The sequence below is a fragment of a genome, unplaced genomic scaffold, assembly GCF_019419815.1.
Source record: "Pyrus x bretschneideri cultivar Hongxiangsu unplaced genomic scaffold, Pyrus_bretschneideri_v1 Contig12, whole genome shotgun sequence".
Lineage (NCBI taxonomy): Eukaryota > Viridiplantae > Streptophyta > Magnoliopsida > Rosales > Rosaceae > Pyrus > Pyrus x bretschneideri.
In genome coordinates, this window is record NW_025999413.1 from 8,240,382 (window position 1) to 8,260,899 (window position 20,518).

General features: G+C 37.2%; 3 protein-coding genes and 1 pseudogene across 3 annotated transcripts; all 4 read left to right on the plus strand.

The window, feature by feature from the left end:
• The first annotated feature begins 294 nt into the window (after positions 1–294).
• On the plus strand, positions 295–7,054 carry LOC103947395 (wall-associated receptor kinase-like 2). Its single transcript, XM_048578484.1, has 8 exons — positions 295–1,216; positions 1,362–1,481; positions 1,814–1,970; positions 3,049–3,358; positions 3,919–4,191; positions 4,364–5,222; positions 5,332–5,457; positions 5,685–7,054. Exons 1-8 carry the CDS (start codon positions 334–336, stop codon positions 6,878–6,880), a joined length of 3,924 nt encoding a protein of 1,307 aa, XP_048434441.1. The 5' UTR covers positions 295–333; the 3' UTR covers positions 6,881–7,054.
• A 3,277-nt stretch (positions 7,055–10,331) lies between these two features.
• Positions 10,332–14,364, plus strand: LOC108867247 (wall-associated receptor kinase-like 1). The gene is given in 4 exon segments (XM_048578381.1): positions 10,332–10,394; positions 10,397–10,622; positions 13,487–13,981; positions 14,272–14,364. Coding segments are annotated over 4 exon segments (786 nt in total). The 3' UTR covers positions 14,274–14,364.
• A 1,747-nt stretch (positions 14,365–16,111) lies between these two features.
• LOC125474559 lies at positions 16,112–17,330 on the plus strand (annotated as a pseudogene).
• A 1,161-nt stretch (positions 17,331–18,491) lies between these two features.
• Positions 18,492–20,248, plus strand: LOC125474560 (wall-associated receptor kinase-like 10). Its single transcript, XM_048578485.1, has 3 exons — positions 18,492–19,374; positions 19,520–19,639; positions 19,972–20,248. The coding sequence occupies exons 1-3, from the start codon at positions 18,492–18,494 to the stop codon at positions 20,130–20,132; spliced, it is 1,164 nt and encodes a 387-aa protein (XP_048434442.1). The 3' UTR covers positions 20,133–20,248.
• Positions 20,249–20,518: the final 270 nt, after the last annotated feature.

Below are 20,518 nucleotides of genomic sequence, written 5' to 3' on the forward strand. Positions count from 1 at the left end.
TTTACCAAGTCACCTAAATATTTTCAACTGGTCAAAGTCTGGCTGCTAGCTTTTGGTTTATTTATTTATTTTGAAAAGTATGGTGTTCGGGAAGGTATGGCTACTAGAAACATGAATGATAAATGAACTTTGACTTAGCCTCCAAGGACTCAGGAAAGTTTCAAGAATACATGAATTAGTATGCTTCTGAAGACAATTCATCCTTGATTACTAGTATAGATTAATGCAAAAAACCAAACAGCAGGAAGGGAGGAAAGAACTTTCTCTGAACACAATATATAAAGAGAAATATCTATTTATGTACCTAGAACAATTAGAAGAAGAAGCAGAATAATGGATTTTTTACAGTTTCGATTTCATATTACTCTATTATTTTTGTTTACGAGTAGTGCAGTGCTAGCAGTACCATTATTAGCAAAGCCTAATTGCCAATCACGTTGCGGAGACGTTGAAATCCCGTACCCTTTCGGAATTGGAGCAGGCTGTTACATTGACGACTGGTTTCAAATAACATGTGTCAACTCAACCAAACCTTTCTTGAACAACATCGATCTAGAGGTGCTAGAAATTTCTGTTAAGGGTACACTAAAGGTTGTAAACCCAATTACGTTCTCTTCCAACTGCGGTACTAATAAGCCTATTCGCCAATCGGCCAACTTGGAGGGAAGCCCTTTTGTGTTCTCCCAGAAGAACATATTCACTGCAATGGGTTGCGGCGTTATGGCCATGATCACTTCAAACTCAAATGGCTCTACCGTTTCAGCCGGCTGCAAGTCCGAATGTGACAATATTTCAACAAATGTGAAAAAGAATGGAGTTTACTTCTGCCAGACCCCCATCCCTTGGTTTCTCTCTGCCTTCACTACTGCTTTCCAGGTTTATGATGATTATACAAAAAGTACTAATTCATGCAGTTACGCATTTTTGGTAGACCATGACTGGTTTCAGTGGTTTCTCAACAATTCAACAAAAAATATTTCTACCATCAGTGACATGGACAATGTCCCTGTCATGCTAGACTGGAACTTATATCATTCGACGGTCGATGTATTTGGAGTCATGGTAAAAGTAAATCCGAGATCTTTGGGTTCCGAATCATCCTTCTATTGCCAAAGTCATAATGACAGCTCCTCAATACATGAATCCTCATTCAGGCTGGAATGTTTCTGCAATTGGGGCTATGAGGGAAATCCCTATCTCCCACAAGGATGTCAAGGTAAACAATTCTAATTTATAATTTTATAAATCAACAAACACCATCCTTCTTTGTTAGTCTACCTTCTCTACTTTCCATTTTGATTTTATTGAGCAGGAAATTTACAACATTATTAACTTTTCTTTTTCAATACAAAATATTGCAGACATAAATGAATGTGAGGCTGGGAACCATTGTACTGGAGGCTCCATATGTAAGAACCATGTTGGGTATTATGAATGCTACCCACCACATAGAAATTCTTGGCTTAAAGTGGTCTTTATAGGTATGCCCTTGTCTCCCCACACTACGATATGTAAAATATAATCTGCTTTCTTCTATGGTAACTTTTCTTCTTATTTACAAAACACAAAGATTGTTTGTGCATGAAGTCAGTTCTTTATAGATCGATATTGTAATGATAACATAGAAAATATGTCGATAACATGGTTTTATAATTTGTTGTCAACAACGATATCGATGGCATTATCGACAACCAGTTTCCAGACTAATATGCATTGCAAATATTGCAAATAGCTATCCCTTTACCTTTATAAAAAGAAATAAAAATCTTCTTGACCTGGTTAATATTCTTATGTTACTCAGCTATATTTTCAGGTATCGGCATCGGTCTTGGGCTATTGTTTCTACTCGTTGGTGCTTGGTGGTTGTATAAAGTCGTTAGAATTAAACTCAAGGAGAAGTTTTCGCAACAAGATGGCAGTTTATTGATGGAACTACAGCATTTATCTTCTGGTGAAGTCAACTTGGATAATTAAAAATGTTCAAATTAGTTTACGAGTTAGAATTTATTATACATATAGAGTTTATAAAGGAATTGTTTGTTTGTCAAATGGAAGAATTTAAAAAGTCTAAAATAGTTTGTGGAGGCTAATTTAATTTAGAAGCCAATGGAAATGAAATTTCATTTTCAGTCCTCAATTTTTAATTCTATTTCTTTTGATAAAAGAAAACTGAATTTTTTTCTTTTTTTTATACCAGTAGCATTGGGAAGGGGAATTCGAAGTTAAGACCTCGGATGCAAATATAAGCTAATACCAAATAAGAACGGACCTGTGCCCACTCTTTTAAACACGGGGCTTGTCCACCATAATCTTGAGTATTTTTCCCTTTGGTTTTAATAGAAAAAGAAAATTTTTGTCTATTCATAAAATAAAAATATTAGTTTTAAAGGCTTGTCATTCAAGCAAATGTGAATATTTTTTTAGTATTTTTCTTATATTTGAGAGTTTCGAACCCTAAATCTAGTTTGCTCCAACCACTAAAGTAGTTAAAAGTATAACCCTGCATCAAAAATACTATGTAAGTTCAATTCCCCCACCCCAATATCATTTGTGTACAAGAAAAAGAAAGCAGAAGGTCGTCTTCTTGCAAAGCTCGTGGCGTAGCCTCCAGTTGCACCACCAGAAACGTTGGTACCCCCGAGGAAGCCTGATGCCAGTCTTACCTCGAAGGTTAGCTTGGCAAAGAATATCAAATTTGGCTCCTCATTTCGACAGTTTTTTCATATTTTCCATCTTAAGAGTGAGATCATGTAATCTGATAACCTTATACAATATTTTTAAAATATTTTAATTTCATACGTTTAGTTATATTTTCCTTTCAGTTTCATATATCTATTAAAAAATCTGTTAATTTAACCGTTAAATGATGACAACACAGGTAGAATTCACATTTGTACTGACTGTTAACTTTGCACCATGTGAATAAAAAATGATTATTTAATAAAAAATCAATCTATATTATAATTAAAAACTAAAAAAAAATTGAAAAGGGTATCTGGACAAGGCTTAGCCCGATAACCCCATCTCTTCCTCCTACCAATGATGTAGCCGTCAATCACCCTCTTCCTCCTCTCCCTCTACCTCACCTCCCGCCACCACTTCCGGGCCTAGAAGGCCCAGCCCAAGCCCGCCGCCGCCGTCCAGCTGGTTCCGCCGAACTACATCCACCACTGCGAGGTTCGATTTCTTCCCGAGTTCTTCGATTCTTGCTCGAACTCGACGGTTTTCGAGTGGAGCGGCTGCAGCAATTTCGCCCATTGGACCCCTGTGCGATTCTGAAGCCGACGATGTCAATCTTGGTGAGATGGATGCATCGTCGTCGTTAAATCTAACGAAGAAGAATGATATTTGCATGTGGGTTTTGCTGACGAGTTTTCAAGGGGGTTGAGAGTGAGAAATTGGGTGTGTGGGATTTGTTAAGAAATTGAAATTTCATGGTGCTAAATGCTAGAGGGATTGTGGGGTTTGGACCTGGGAGGGATTTGAAGGTGTTTCCATGGAAGATGGAGATGCGGAGAGAGGCGTAGCTGGAGAAAGAAGAAGGGAAGGTTACGTTTTTAATTTTTAATTTTTTTAATATTTAATTATTTTGGATAGCCACATCATCAAAATATATTAATTTTATATTTACTGCGCTTTCAATTAACTGTTTGACTAACGGATGTATGAAATTGCAATAAAATGATAAATCTTGAATAAAATTGAAATTTTTTAAAAATGTTGTATGAAGTTTCAATAGCATCGTAAAATGTAATTTATCTTTTTTTTTTCTTTGTTCTAATTTTTTAGAAGCTGGAAATTAATCACATTTTAAAACAAATATTTGATTGATCCCTCCGATCCTTCTCACATACTTTCATGATTTTTCTTCAGTTTGACTGATATTTTTATAATTTGAATTTTGACTATATTTATTAGCATATTTTCAGCATTTCGCTAGAAAGTCACCAAAATTTTAGGGCTACTAGAAAATATGGTGCAGAAGCAGAAAATACAAAATTGAAAAATTATTTGAGAAAAATCAACATCACTCATCTTCTCTTCTGTTATAGTGAACTCGTCAAAGTCAGACTAGAAATGGATTGGCAACAAAGAAAGAACTGGTCTGGAATTTTAGAATGCTGGAGAATTTTATTAACCTGCTTGAAATGTTCCATCTATCGTGGAAGGTGCAGAGAAATCAGCAGGAAGGTGCTGAGGACTAACTATATATCTATGCACTTTTACTTGTATTTTGAAGAAGGTTGAGAGTTGGTGAGCTTACAACTAGAAACCGCCGGTATAGGTAAACAGAATACGAAAAATAACCAGAATGGTTGTCAAGTTGCTAACTCATATTATTCTGTTTACACTGTTGCTGCAGTTACTAGCAGTATCATCATCACAGAAACCGCCCATAGCAAAGCTTAACTGTCAGTCTCATTGTGGAGACATTGAAATCCCGTATCCCTTTGGAATTGGGGCAGGTTGTTTCATTGACGACGACTGGTTCCAAATAATCTGTGACAACTCTACTGGCAATCCCACTCCTTTCTTGAACCGTGCTAATCTGGAGGTCCTCAATATTTCTGCTGAAGGAGGTACGCTAAGGGTCACAAACCCGATCACCTTCTCAAATTGCAGCAACAAGCCAATCAACCGCCAGACGGCCAACTTGGAGGGCAGCCCTTTTGCGTATTCCACCGAGAACGTGTTCACTGCAGTTGGTTGTGGTTTTATGGCCACGATCACCTCAAACTCAACTGGCTACTCCATTTCAAGTGGATGCAAGTCCGAGTGTGACAATTCCATAAATAAGAGTAACGGTACCAGGCATAATGTATGCAACGGTGTGGACTGCTGCCAGACAGCCATCCCTTCATTTCTCTCTGCTTTCAATACGAGTTTCCAGCGTGATGACGACAATACACGAAGTTCATGCAATTACGCATTCTTGGTAGACCGCGAATGGTTTCAGGGGTATGCCAACAATTTAACAAACACTTCTGCCATCAGCGAAAGGGACAATATTCCTGTGGTGCTTGAATGGAAAATGTTTCATTCCACAACTGAAGTGTTTGGAACCTCTTTGGAAGTAAATGCAACGATGACAAGCGAGGACCCAATCCGGCCTCAGTGTGATAGCTACAATGACAACTCTTCCGCATATGGATCCTCAAGGCTTGAATGTACCTGCGGAGGGGGCTTTGAAGGAAATCCCTATCTTCTCGACGGATGTCAAGGTAAACTCGAATACCATTTTCAATGTTTAAAGTTCTTTTCTTTGTGTTTGGAATGAGTTAGTAGGTGATTGATGATCAATTTAATTTTTTTCAATACACATTAATCCAGACATCAATGAATGTGAGGTTGGCAAGCATGAATGTCCCGAGCACCTAGTTTGTGTGAATATTCCTCACGGGTACGCATGCATGAATCCTCCGAAGAGCAAATCTCCGGTCAGAGCCGTCATTATAGGCATGTCCCGGCACTATACAGTATAATTTTCTGATTTAATAATGCATAATCTAGAATTAACAAAATGATTTGGAATTTTGAAGAGCAAAATAAGCAACCATAAATATAACAAATCTCCGCAAATGAAAAAAGCGAAATAATCTTTGCTTATATATATATATATGTATGTATGTATGTATGTATGTATGTATATACACTATCCTTTCTTATCTTCTTTAATTATTCAGGTATCGGCAGTGGTCTTGGATTCTTGTTACTGCTCCTTGGTGCCTGGTGGTTGCATAAACTCATAAAGAAAACAAAAGCCATTAAACGCAAGAAGAAGTTCTTTGAACAAAATGGTGGTATACTATTGGAGCAACAACTGGCGGCTGGTGAAGTAAATGTTGAGAAAATTAAGTTGTTCAATTCACAGGAGTTAGAGATAGCCACAGACCATTTTAACATCGATAGAATTCTTGGCCAGGGAGGCCAAGGTACTGTTTACAAAGGAATGTTGACGGATGGAAGAATTGTTGCTGTAAAGAAGTCTAAATTAGTTGATGGGGGCGAAGTTGCGCAGTTCATTAACGAAATTGTCATTCTTTCGCAAATTAACCACAGGAATGTCGTTAAACTGTTGGGTTGCTGTTTAGAGACAGAAGTGCCTCTCTTGGTTTATGAATTCATACCGAAAGGGACTATCTACCAATATCTCCACGAAGAAAATGAGGAGTTTTTATTTACGTGGGAAATGCGCTTAAGGATTGCTGCTGAAGTTGCAGGAGCTCTTTCATACTTACATTCAGCAGCAGGTTTTCCAATTTACCACAGGGACATCAAGTCTACAAACATACTCTTAGATGATAAATACAGAGCAAAAGTTGCAGATTTCGGGACTTCAAGATCGGTTTCCATTGACCAAACCCACCTCACCACAATAGTACATGGCACCTTCGGGTACTTGGACCCAGAGTACTTCCAATCAAGTCAGTTTACAGATAAGAGTGATGTGTATAGCTTTGGAGTTGTCCTTCTTGAGCTATTGACTGGGGAAAAATCTGTTTCTCTAACAAGGTCACCAGAAATCAGAGGCCTAGTTACATATTTTAATTTTACAATGGAAGAGAATCGTCTGTTTGATATTATTGATGCTCGAGTTAAGGAGGAGGGTGCAACGGAAGACATATTGTCAGTTGCTAACCTCGCAAACAGATGCTTGGATATGAGTGGAAAGAGACGGCCTACGATGAAAGAAGTGGCAATGGAGTTGGAGAGGATTCAAAAATCGGTCAAGTCTTCTAATAATCTGCAACAAAATTACGATGAGGTCGAATATGTTAGAAATGAAGTAACTGGTCCTTGGGATGTTACATCGACAGGGTCGTGTTTGGCTGGAGGTACTACTGCGTCAAAAGATTCACTACCACTACTATCTTACTGATCACGACGACCAGCAATTGGTGGAAACTGGAGATTTCCCTGATCTTGTTTTCGAAGCAAGAAAATTTTTTTTTTTTCTGGTTTTAATCGACTTGTTTAGTGGTGTCTGTATGCTCCGATTGTTCTTGATGTTTTATGTGCTAATAATTTTGACGTGTCCGACAGTTTTAGCTTCTCTGCACAAACTGTTATTAGCAGTCTGAAAAAGTCGTATTTTCTAGACTCTTCCTGTTTAAATAATCTAAATCCTAGTATGCTATTGTGTTGTCCACTTCTATGCGGTTTAGTTTTCTGTTTAAATTTCCACCACCAGTAATCAGAAGAAGGGTGACATTTGGCAGCCTATTTCCCTTGGCTGTCAAATGTCAAGGGGCAGTTGGCTGAGAACTTTCACAGTCAAGCTTCAAAATTGGTCTGCTTCCAAATGTTTGAATCAATCCTAGAAAATAAAGGAAAATTACACAACTTAAAAACTTTTAAAAATAATAGGAAGATCAAAGTTTGGAAATTAATGGAAAGGGAAGAAAAGTCTGGTAAAACTTCCTTAAGACAAATTATCTTATTGCCATAGTTGCTTTTGTGGGGTTTGGGTTTTTTTGTCCCCCCACCCCCCGGTCTTTGTACTACCTTTTTCTTCTTCATTAGTTTGATAAGCATAAGAGGACCCTTTTATTTAAAAAAGGGCTAAATTGGATTAATGGTTTCCGTGGTGAGAGGGTAATCGAAAGATAGCCCCGCGATGAAAAAATTCGGATTTAAACCCTCGTGGTGAACTCCGTTAGGATTTAAACCTAAAATTAACATCTCCCTCATTTGTCTGTTAACCCATTCAACTTTCATAACCAAAAGAGAAAAAAAACTCATTCATCCAAGTATTATAACATATTGAAAAATTAAAGTATTAACCAGTCTCTTATAATTTAATACATAAAATCCAAAATTTAAAGTCATCGATTTTCTGTCTAAATGAGAGTTGCGACTTGGGGGTGCCTAGACGGGCTAGGCGGATGCCTAAGGAGGTCTAGACACCCTTTCTTAATTTTCAAATGCCTAGGAATTATTCAGGACAGTGGCTAGCCGCCTAGCACCTAAGCGGGGCCTAGGTGGCGCAAGGCAAGAGTTTTTAGAACAATGCTCTGGGGAGATTTAGAGAACATGTGAGTAGTGTGAAATCCCATCCCCGGATTTCAATGTTTAAAATTACGTATTTCGTATTCTTATTCGTAGTTTTGACACGTTTGTATTTGTGGCGTACAAATTTTTCGATAAGTAAAATGATGAAAACGCCTTTAATGAACTAAACGGAATTTTCACGGATGTATTTGATTCTTTCATGATTTTCTAGATTTCATTACATATTTGGATAGTACGTGTCGATACAAACGCGTGAGCACAAACGGATTGTAATTTGAAGTTACAACGAAATAGTTATTAATGAATGAAATTGAGGGCAAAATGGTCATTTGACCATAAATCTGGAAGGTTACAGATTTTGTTGGAGCAGTGCGATGGAGCCACGTGTGTGGCTGTGATGGAAATAAGAGAAGAGAAATGATGTGTGGAACTGCCCAATCAAGAACTAGAGAAAGGAGAGAAAGGAGAAGATGGAGGAACACTGAATCCTTAACCCATTTTCGACCAGAAAGACCTAGCGCCCAACCCGGACACCTTACGTGATTTCTGACTCAGATTTCGGCATTTCCCCATTGAATTGTTCATCGCCACCACCTGCACTGGACTCCACGACCCTTCCTTTACCAATTCCACAGCAAACCCGATGAGATTTGGCCACCTTTCGTGGTACATAGAACCCACGGGTTCAAGAACCCTTCGCCGGCGATCCACTGTTTCTGAAATGTTCTCCATCAATCACCAGCACCCTCAGGTGTCTCTTGAGCCTAGAAACAAACCCCAAACAAGTTTAGGGGCGACAGAGCTTTGAATTCGACCGATCGAGGTTCACCCATTTTTCTGGGTTTCTGACAATTCGAGGGATTTTTTTGGCTACTTCCCAGCCGAACTGGACTTCGGCCCATGTATGAAAAATGTTTCCCCCATTGAGTTGTACATTTTTGCAAAATTTGGTGAATTTTGGAGTTGGTCAAAATTTGTGGTTTCCGTTCACTAGAAACCGCCACCTGCAGTGACACATACGGTGGCGCGTGGTCAGTGGGTCGACACTACCTTTTTAAGTTAAATTCAATGTCCTGATTTCAGATTTGATATCCGTTTGATGTGGTTCAATACTTTGAACCTATTATTGAATATTACACCACTTGATCATTTTATGATTTGACGATTCGACCGTTGGATTGTCACTCAACTTTAATACGTTATAGTACATAATATTTGAGGACGTTAAAAACTGACAAATTGGGAATCTGATGTACACATCTTCCCAAATTGGATTTCTAAGTTTGTAAAATTAAACATTGACTGCCACTTATTCTTATGATTGGCGGAGATCCAACTGATGGATCGTAATGAAATTTTAGTATGTTGTTCTGGTTTCCTGCTGTCTCGATTTCGTTGAGTGGTCCGGAATCCCACGTGATCTGCAATTCCGTTAAGTGGTTCGGAATCGTATCCAGCTTGGATTTCATTGAGTGGTTCGGTCCCAAGCCTGTGAAAGTTTATCTTCTATTGCCGACCCCAAGCCCGAATAAAGAAAGAGTTGGACTCTGTCAAGTAGTCAACAGCCAAAACTCATTTTTCATGATGAATTCTTATGATCTAGATGTTATAATCTGATCATATGATTTCCAAAAGTTATGGGATTGACTGATGATTCCTCCATTCTATCTTGAACAACTCTGATGAAATTTCTTTCTTTTTTATTTTGGCCGATATTTTAATTTGAATTTGAATTATGTTCATTAGCATACTTCAACCTTTCACTATCAAGTATGAGTACTATACCAAATGATGCAGAAACAACATGAATTAGACAATAAAATAAGAAAATCTTGACAATACTTCTATCTGTAATAATACTTTTACGGCCCTCCTAAAAAGAAGATATCTGCGGTGAAACCAGTGGTTACAGGTACACCTCTGTCCCCTCAGTTGACCTGAAATAACTTTCAGTGGATTCAAAATGAGAAAATTCTGAACAGTTCACTAAATTTCTCAAGAGATTAGCTGAAGAATTGGGTACTTTTTTGTAACATGTATTGATTTATGTAGATATTGGTGCAAGCTTGGGGCTATGACTCCTTCTTGCTGCTCTATGGTGGTTATACAAGGTAGTGAAGAAAATAAATAACAGTAATTGCCGAGAGAAGTTCTTCAAACAAAACGGTGGCTTATTGCTCGAAGAACAATTGAGTTTCGGTGAAGTCAATGTTGAGAAAATAAAATTTTTTGAACCAAAGGAGCTAGAGAAGGCCACAAATCATTTTAATGTGAACAGAAAACTTGGCCAGGGAGGCCAAGGTACCGTTTACAAAGGAATGTTGACAGATGGAAAAATTGTTGCAGTAAAAAAGTCCAAGGTGGTTGATGAAGGGAAACTTAGAGGCCTTTCATTAACAAGATTGTCATTCTTTCCCAGCTTAACCACAGGAACATGGTTAAGTTATTCGGGTGTTGTTTGAGGATAAAGTTTCTTCTACTGGTGTATGAATTTGTTCCAAACGGTACCTCTTTCGAGTATATCCACAAAGATAATGAAGAGTTTCCGCTTACGTGGGATATGCGCTTAAGAATCGCCACTGAGGTCACTGGAGCCATTTTCTACCTACATTCATCAGCTTCCATTCCCATTTATCATTGCTATACTAAGTCCACAAACATATTTTTAGACGACAAGTATAGAGCAAAAGTAGCTAATTTTGGAACTTCAACATTTTTCCATTGATCAAACTCATGTGACCACACAAGTACAAGGCACATTTGGATACTTGGATCCAGAGTACTTCCAATCAAGCTGGTTCACAGAAAACTCCAATGTTTATAGCTTTAGAGTTGTCCTCGTTGAGCTCCTGACTAGTCAAAATCCTATTTCATTCACAAGATCAAAAGAAGGGAGAAGTCTAGCCACATACTTCATTCTTAGAATTGAAGAAAATCGTTTGTTTGATATCGGTTGATGTTTAAGTTACGAAGGAGGGAAATAAAGGACAGGTTGAGGCAATTGCTTGCCTTGCAAGAAGATGCTTAGACTTGAATGGAAAGAGATGCCCCTCAATGAAAGAAGTTGCAATGGAGCTAGAGGAAATTCAAAATGGACAAATTCTGGATTACGTCCGAATTTTCTATCGTTCAAAAGTTCTTGCTAAAAGTCCATAATCTACTTCGGCCCAAAGCTAAAGGACCACAAATATGTTTTGATTGGGAAACCTGGTCCACCCCAGCTTTTAGCATTTGTGGAAAGCGAGATGACTTTCACAAATCATTTTTAGCCTCTTACGCATTCGTATAATTTAATTCTGTTTGACTTGGTGAATCTGGTGGTTAGAAATAAAAGGAATATGTGAGTTCTATGGGTGAAAATCAGTTTCCTTGTGAATGCCCACAATTTTTCTCATCAAGCAAATTCTTTTAATTTTTTCTATATTTGTTTAAACTCTAAAGATGATATGTTTTGTACCTGTATTTGTTTATTTTTCTATGGTTGTTCTGCTTATTTTATACCTGTTTCTATTGAACAATCTTTGATTGATCAAAATGAAAATTTTGAAGCCATTTTATAAATGAGGTTTCTTATACATATTTTCCTAATTTTATATTGGAGGTAGATTTGTGACAACACTTTTTTACACAAAATTTGACACATTTTGTAAGGTCCATTTCATAACGTATTTCAACGATCCGAAGTTTATATTTTAGAACATCATTCATAGAGCATAGTGGTAAAAAATTAGATATCCGAAACTATTAAGACATTCATTTGTAGTGAAGAAAATGGACGAATACAGTTTTACAAGGAAACACTAAATTTAATTCAAGAGTCATATTGTTTCGGGTCTGGTTGATTTTGAGTGCACATGATACTTGAAAAAAGACCTAAAAGATATGCTTGCATCATTGAAATACATTACGGAATGGATCCTACAAAAACTTGTGCAAAAAATTATGTGAAAAAAGTAATATCACGTATCTGCCATGTGTGTATGTGCATATATATATATATATATATATATATATAAGCATGATGTTATACAAAAAAATTCAGCATAGATTATAAATGGAAAAGAAAAGAACATAGAGGTCCTTCCAAAAACTAGTTGGATTTGTAAAACCCATTCAATATAATAATGGTTTGTGAGACCATAATTCAAATATAATTTCTACAAAAATGCCACGGTCAACATGGCATCTAAGGTTTCAAAGTACACAGGAGTTGTGAAGTGAAGGTGCTAAGGTTACGGCCCCCTTTAAACCCCTGATCACAACTACCAATTGCTAAACCCTACCTAATCAGAAAGAAAATGCAGTTTAAAAAAATGGGTGCTGACCTTACCATGTACACGTGCTTACTTAACCCACCTTTGGATCGAAGCATCGTCACACCTTTCCCCCAAAAGTATCATTGTCCATCGAGCTCTAAGACAAATTCAATGCGGTATTCAAAATAAATGGATTTGACTTTAGTAACCCCTTTCCAAACTCATATAGTGAATTACCCTGTTTCGCAATAGCTGGATTGTTTTAGTAGTTTTGTTTTACTGCAATCCGATTTAAAACTCTTCTCCTTGTAGATCAATGTAGATATCTTAATAAAAATAAATAAAAACCTTGGTTCCAAATATAACATTCTTTTTACTAAAAATATCTTATCTTATCATCAATATTGTATCAATTTACTATTAACTCGATGCTATATATCATTATTGTATTTATATCCTTTCAGTAGTAGCGATAAAGTGCATATTAGCGATCGAAAACAAGGCTAATTTAAGTTGGTGGTTTTGTAAACTAAAGCCAATTTCCCACAAACCGAAAAAAAAAAAAAAAAAAAAAAAAGCTTAAAAAAAAGCTTAAAAAAAAGCTTAAAAAAAATTGAAGAAAAAAATTATAAGAAAATTGAAATGTCCAGTAACCTAATGACACTTTTCCTTTGAAAAGAAAAACCTGATGACATTGGGATCATCTGAGAAGTCGCATCGAATTCAAGCTTGTATTTAGGCAACACTGCCTTGGAATGTGAATATTTGAATTATTTAATTTCGAAAAATCAAATACATTTGACTTAGGTTTATGCATGGTTTGGTGAAACTAATTGACAAAAAAATAGGTAACTTATTTGCAACTAAACTTCTCTTGCTAAGAAAACACATGTATAAATATGTCCTTCATTAATCATACGTTCCATTTTTCTACCCTAGTTTCTCCTCTCTCCCTTCCATTTTCTACCCTAGTTTCTCCTCTCTCCCTTCCATTTTTCTACAAACTGTAACAGGGCATAAATATACATAATGCCACTACTCCTCCCAGGTAAAACACACACTCTCTCTCTCACAGTGTCATATCAAGTAGTGGTGGCTCAGCCGTCTGAGGTTACCATGGGGTCGCAGGAGGAGTACCAACCGCTACTCATCAGGCTCGATTCACACTCCCAGATACCTAACTTACATCGAAGTTTCAGGAGCTCTTTCCTACTTACATTCAGCAGCTTCTTTTCCCATTTACCACCGCGACATCAAGTCTTCTAACATACTCTTGGATGAAAACTACAGAGCCAAAGTAGCAGACTTTGGGACTTCAAGATCAGTTGCTATTGATCAAACTCACCTTACGACACGAGTACATGGAACATTTGGTTATCTGGACCCAGAGTACTTCCAATCTAGCCAATTTACAGAGAAGAGTGATGTTTATAGCTTTGGAGTGGTCCTTGCGGAGCTCTTGACTGGAGAAAAACCAGTTTCAGTTTTGAGTTCACAAGAAAGCAGAAGCCTAGCAACTTATTTCCTTCTTTCTATGGAGGAGAATCGTCTATTTGATATTCTTCATGCTCGAGTAATGAAGGAGGCTGGGAAAGACGAGATTATGGCAGTTGCTAACCTTGCACAGAGATGCTTGAATTTGAATGGGAAGAAGCGACCTACCATGAAAGAAGTAGCAGCGGAGTTGGAGGCAATTCAATTGTCAGTTAAATTTTCTAATGTGCAACAAAATTTTGCAGAAGTTCATTATGTTCGAAGTGAAATAACCGAGCCTTGGGATGTTGTTTCTATATCAACAGCTTCTTGTATGGATAGTGGCACAGCCTCTTCATTGGATGTACAACCACTATTGTCCTTCAAGTCATTGTGAGGAATTATTTCTTCTAATGAAACAATGTGGACTAAAAAAGTTGTCACTCTAGCATTGCAATGTGGTCTAAAATTATTTCTTCTAATGAAACAATGTGTCTATAATTTCAACTTTCCATCCCCTTTCTTAAATGAATCTTTCACATTTTAACATCTTTTTTCTTTCGAATGTTTTGAGCTTGATCGTGCGGTAAGGTAGTTTGGAGGTTAATTTAAGGTGTGGCAAGCAAAGATCACCAAGCACCAAGCACCAGGAAGGACCAAAGAGCTATCCTTGTGTTAGTATATCCTTGTCTACACAAATCTTCCTTGAGAAAAGTAAAGATCACCAAGCACCAGGAAGGACCAAAGAGCTATCTGCGAAACATAACAAATGAGAAAAACAAGGCCTGCACTTTTTTCCTCTTCTTTTACATGTTTTTGGTTGCCCTTTCCGCGCACGTGTCCTATTTTCTCACTTACCATTTCAATAAAAATGTTTTTTTTAGTATATCGATATTTTTACACTAGGAGGAGGGGGAGTTCGGCTAAACCACACGATGGACAACCTAATTCGGTATCGAATTCGCCATCCACGAGATTCGAATCTCAGACCTCTCACCTCTAAATGAAGAGGAATACCACCAGACCATAGTATGAGTGACATTTCAATAAAAATGTTAATGACAAGCTTATTGCATTGTTAAATGATATCTAAGGACCTGGTGGGCATAGAAACATTAGTACCCTCTTATACGAAACAAGGTTGAGAGTTGACTTGTCATTTCCCTTGTTTATTCCAACTTCCAAGGTTCACTGCAAACGGTGTGACACAATGTTACCCTAATTTCTCTGGTAATTGTTGTATTTTCAAATTCGAAAATCCCAGTTTTGACTCTTTAAAACTTGAGTTGACCTTTCTTTTTCAAAATTTTTTTTTTTAGCTTAGTTGTTCAAATCTTGTATTTTTTTTAATAGCGCTGAATTACATGAGATTTAAATGAAAACTATTAACGAAACAGAGTTAAAACAAAAAAGTTATGAGCATCGAAATTGAAGGGCATTTTGATCTTTTTCACTTACTATAAATAGTAAGTTTTTCATTTTGGAAACATGGAACTTGTCAGAAATAGAAAGTTCCAAATTTGGAAAAACCCAGACCTCAGCTACAACCCGTTTACCACCCCCCCCCCCCCACCAACCCAATTTACTTCGAAACAAGCTGACGCGGATTCTGGCCATCTCCTCTAGGATTAGTCGACACTACCTATGCAGAATTGAAGCCCTCACATGACACACCTCAACACTATGTCCAGCGAACATCAAAATTGAGACGTGTTGGACATCACCCGTATGGATCATGAAGCCATAACATGCATAAAAACATAGCTAAATTATCAACTAATAAAATCTATCGAAAATTCGATATAACTTCTCCTAAAATAAAGATAAGCCTAAATCAAACCCTTGCAGGTAATACATTTATTTCAACACATCCCCGAAGGGCCACAATTAATAGGTCTCCGACCTAGTTCAGAGCATAGTTGTCTAATACTAGTTTCACGGATAAAGCGGAGTAGGTAACCAACTCGATAAGGATGTGTGAGAGCCTAAAAAGATGCATCGATGTCCAATATGCTCACATCAATTGCTACTAGTTCCTAAGGGGGTGCAAAACAAGAAAATGTGAGTGGACGAAAAATAAAGTTTTCCAAAACTATTTTATTCTCTAAACATACTAACCCCTTATTTTGGAAACACATATAATACTATGTATCATTTTTGAAAGCCTAAGCATGCCATAAAAACTGAAAATTGATATATACATGTGTATACACTGCAAGTTGATAGTTACATATATGCTGAGCTAATCCTTACTGTTGGCATATCATACAATATTATCCACTAGTCATAGCTAGGGGAAGCTGGATAATATAATCATGTCATTGTCGAGTCTTGAAGCATGACAAGCTGAGAATATAACTGTGTAATTATGTCGTGGGCAAGCATATGGAGCCAAGCAATTGCCAGCAATGGGAATCATATGCCAAAGAGCAATCATGCATCGTGCTCTTGGGAGCAGCAATCCTCCTCGCATTTGTGTATTGGTGGTCAGGTCCAATCCTCGTAGCCCATCGGCCAATCAGAAGAAATTGCAGAGCGGGTTCAAATCTTTGCAAGAGGAATTGTCCCACAGCTATTTACGTTTGCCATAAACCGCCCCCAGCAGAGGTTTCTTCAAGCTCAGAACATAGTCAACCCTTCGGCTTACATGTCTATTGGAGTCTTCATCCTTCACATTCGTCTCACTTGGGGTGGTGTATTTTGTTGTGGATTATTGTCTAACTGGGGCTGCTCTTACGCTGAGCTTGTCTTGGTGGCTTCTTGTCATTATTTATGGGCTTTACATTCTTCTGAGCCCCAAGTGCAAGGAGACTTGGACTGGCTTCTCTTGGAAATCTTTCAAAGGGTTGTGGCCTCATTTTAAGTTGACTTCTATCATGCTCTGGTAGGTGAAACAAAAACAATGATGCAAATGCGACCACTTAGGCTTTCTTAGACCACATTGATCAATGACCTCATTATGTCGAAGCCGAGGTGCGAATTACTCAACACATAAGGCCATTTACTAATGTTGTTTTAAAAACTATGGTGTCTATATCATTACTCGTTTGAAATTTTGATTAAAGCTATTTAGACAGACAAAGTTCTCCACGTTGCTAATACACTTTGTGATAGGTCAGTCCTATAATAACAATACGGTCTACCTCTATTAGAAAGTGTGTCCTTTCACATGCTAACATCTTTTTTCTTTTGTGCATTAATGTGGTTTGGAGATATGGTACAACCAAGGCCTAACACTAATTTCAGGGCTCCTCCCCAACCCTACAGTCTCACTAGACTCCATTTCTGTTTGGTAAGTTTGGATTTTGTTAACGCATCTTTTAACCATTTCATTGCCAGTTAATTTTCATGAATTATTGAACCATGATTGCTATTATTATATCTAACTTTTGCATGCATGTTCTTATGCGATGAACAATTCCAGCATGAACTACTGGAACTTCAGTTTGCAATTTATGTTAGGCCTAAGTGCAGCGGCCAGGTTCTTAAAAAAAAAAAGCTCATAAGAACTCAAATTATTCCCTTACTAGTCTAAGTATTGGAAGTGATCTAATCATAATGAAATTACTTGGCTTATGCAGTGTTTGAGTTAGTAGCGAGCTGTTGGAAGTTAATTTTGATTCAAGCTTGTTTAATTTTAGTCTTAAAGTTGGCTTAGGTGGCAAGAAGAGTAGTAACGGCTAGTTTTTTAAATATCCTTTGAAGAGTCTTTTGCCTGTTGTGTAATCCATAGTACTGGACACTTGCATGCTCTAGATTAGGGATGTGTTGTAAGGTCCAGATGAGTGTGCACAGATGTGTCCTCAAGGGCAATGTACCCGAAGAGGAATAGGTCTAAGATGCCTTCTGTGAATTGGAATGCATTCCAAAGGAAAAAAGTTGTAGTTAAGTAACAACAATGTCAAGTGCTCAAGGATACAAATTTACCTCAGTAGATGCAATTCTGGTTATCGGCGCAAGCCTTTCGACATTGTGAAGGCAAAAGTTAGAAATCGTACCGGTTCTTTATCTATGCACAATCACAATTTTTGTACTCAAAATATAGTTGATGTATGTGTTCCTGCAGTTGTAATCGTTTAGACTATTAATTACCTTATACCTCTCGGTTATGTGAAAGAAAAAATCACCTAGCTTGAAACCACTCTTCAAGTCCTGATGAATTTTCTTCTCGGTTATGTGAGACCCAAATGGGTTACACATCATCAAGCTAACAGTTTTTTAACAGAAGTTGAGGGCAAGGACCAATGATACACATTTTGTTAAATTTAGAAATGCAAATTAACGAAATTTTAGTTTAGGAACGAATTCTAAACTCAAGTGCAAGTTCAAGGACAAATTCTACATTTTACTCGTTGATATTTTGTAGCTGCCTTATAAAATCACCATGTGGATAACATAATTCAGCTTTTCTTTACCAAGTCACCTAAATATTTTCAACTGGTCAAAGTATGGCTGCTAGCTTTTGGTTTATTTATTTATTTTGAAATGTATGGTGTTCGGTGGGGGGAAGGTATGGCTACTAGAAACATGAATGATAAATGAACTTTGACTTAGCCTCCAAGGACTCGGGAAAGTTTCAAGAATACATGAATTAGTATGCTTCTGAAGACAATTCATCCTTGATTACTAGTATAGATTAATGCAAAAAACCAAACAGCAGGAAGGGAGGAAAGAACTTTCTCTGAACACAATATATAAAGAGAAATATCTATTTATGTACCTAGAACAATTAGAAGAAGAAGCAGAATAATGGATTTTTTACAGTTTCTACTTCATATTACTCTATTATTTTTGTTTACGAGTAGTGCAGTGCTAGCAGTACCATTATTAGCAAAGCCTAATTGCCAATCACGTTGCGGAGACGTTGAAATCCCGTACCCTTTCGGAATTGGAGCAGGCTGTTACATTGACGACTGGTTTCAAATAACATGTGTCAACTCAACCAAACCTTTCTTGAACAACATCGATCTAGAGGTGCTAGAAATTTCTGTTAAGGGTACACTAAAGGTTGTAAACCCAATTACGTTCTCTTCCAACTGCAGTACTAATAAGCCTATTCGCCAAGCGGCCAACTTGGAGGGAAGCCCTTTTGTGTTCTCCCAGAAGAACATATTCACTGCAATGGGTTGCGGCGTTATGGCCATGATCACTTCAAACTCAAATGGCTCTACCGTTTCAGCCGGCTGCAAGTCCGAATGTGACAATATTTCAACAAATGTGAAAAAGAATGGAGTTTACTTCTGCCAGACCCCCATCCCTTGGTTTCTCTCTGCCTTCACTACTACTTTCCAGGTTTATGATGATTATACAAAAAGTACTAATTCATGCAGTTATGCATTTTTGGTAGACCATGACTGGTTTCAGTGGTTTCCCAACAATTCAACAAAAAATATTTCTACCATCAGTGACATGGACAATGTCCCTGTCATGCTAGACTGGAACTTGTATCATTCGACGGTCGATGTATTTGGAGTCATGGTAAAAGTAAATCCGAGATCTTTGGGTTCCGAATCATCCTTCTATTGCCAAAGTCATAATGACAGCTCTTCAATACATGAATCCTCATTCAGGCTGGAATGTTTCTGCAATTGGGGCTATGAGGGAAATCCCTATCTCCCACAAGGATGTCAAGGTAAACAATTCTAATTTATAATTTTATAAATCAACAAACACCATCCTTCTTTGTTTGTCTACCTTCTCTACTTACCATTTTGATTTTATTGAGCAGGAAATTTACAACATTATTAACTTTTCGTTTTTAATACAAAATATTGCAGACATAAATGAATGTGAGGCTGGGAACCATTGTACTGGAGGCTCCATATGTAAGAACCATGTTGGGTATTATGAATGCTACCCACCACATAGAAATTCTTGGCTTAAAGTGGTCTTTATAGGTATGCCCTTGTCTCCCCACACTACGATATGTAAAATATAATCTGCTTTCTTATATGGTAACTTTTCTTCTTATTTACAAAACACAAGGATTGTTTGTGCATGAAGTTAGTTCTTTAAAGATCGATATTGTAATGATACCATAGAAAATATGTCGATAACATGGTTTTATAATTTGTTGTCAACAACGATATCGATGGCATTATCGACAACCAGTTTCCAGACTAATATGCATTGCCAATATTGCAAATAGCTATCCCTTTACCTTTATAAAAAGAAATAAAAATCTTCTTGACCTGGTTAATATTCTTATGTTACTCGGCTATATTTTCAGGTATCGGCATCGGTCTTGGGCTATTGTTTCTACTCGTTGGTGCTTGGTGGTTGTATAAAGTCGTTAGAATTAAACTCAAGGAGAAGTTTTCGCAACAAGATGGCAGTTTATTGATGGAACTACAGCGTTTATCTTCTGGTGAAGTCAACTTGGATAATTAAAAATGTCCAAATTAGTTTACAAGTTAGAATGTATTATACATATAGAGTTTATAAAGGAATTGTTTGTTTGTCAAATGGAAGAATTTAAAAAGTCTAAAATAGTTTGTGGAGGCTAATTTAAGTTAGAAGCCAATGGAAACGAAATTTCATTTTCAGTCCTCAATTTTTAATTCCATTCCGTTTGATAAAAGAAAACTGAATTTTTTTTTTATACCAACGGCATTGGGGAGGGGAATTCGAAGTTAAGACCTCGGATGCAAATACAAGCTAATACCAAATAAGAACGGACATGTGCCCACTCTTTTAAACACGGGACTTGTCCACCATAATCTTGAGTATTTTTCCCTTTGGTTTTAATAGAAAAAAAAATATTTTGTCTATTCATA

Bases quoted from the DNA above. Each gene is read 5' to 3' on its own strand.
- LOC125474560 (XM_048578485.1), top strand. From the start codon at position 18,492: ATGGATTTTTTACAGTTTCTACTTCATATTACTCTATTATTTTTGTTT. The intron at 19,375-19,519 runs GTAAACAATTCT...AAAATATTGCAG, and splicing joins TCTCCCACAAGGATGTCAAG to ACATAAATGAATGTGAGGCT. The intron at 19,640-19,971 runs GTATGCCCTTGT...CTATATTTTCAG, and splicing joins GCTTAAAGTGGTCTTTATAG to GTATCGGCATCGGTCTTGGG.
- LOC103947395 (XM_048578484.1), top strand. From the start codon at position 334: ATGGATTTTTTACAGTTTCGATTTCATATTACTCTATTATTTTTGTTT. The intron at 4,192-4,363 runs GTGCTGAGGACT...CTGTTGCTGCAG, and splicing joins GCAGAGAAATCAGCAGGAAG to TTACTAGCAGTATCATCATC. The intron at 5,223-5,331 runs GTAAACTCGAAT...ACATTAATCCAG, and splicing joins TCTTCTCGACGGATGTCAAG to ACATCAATGAATGTGAGGTT.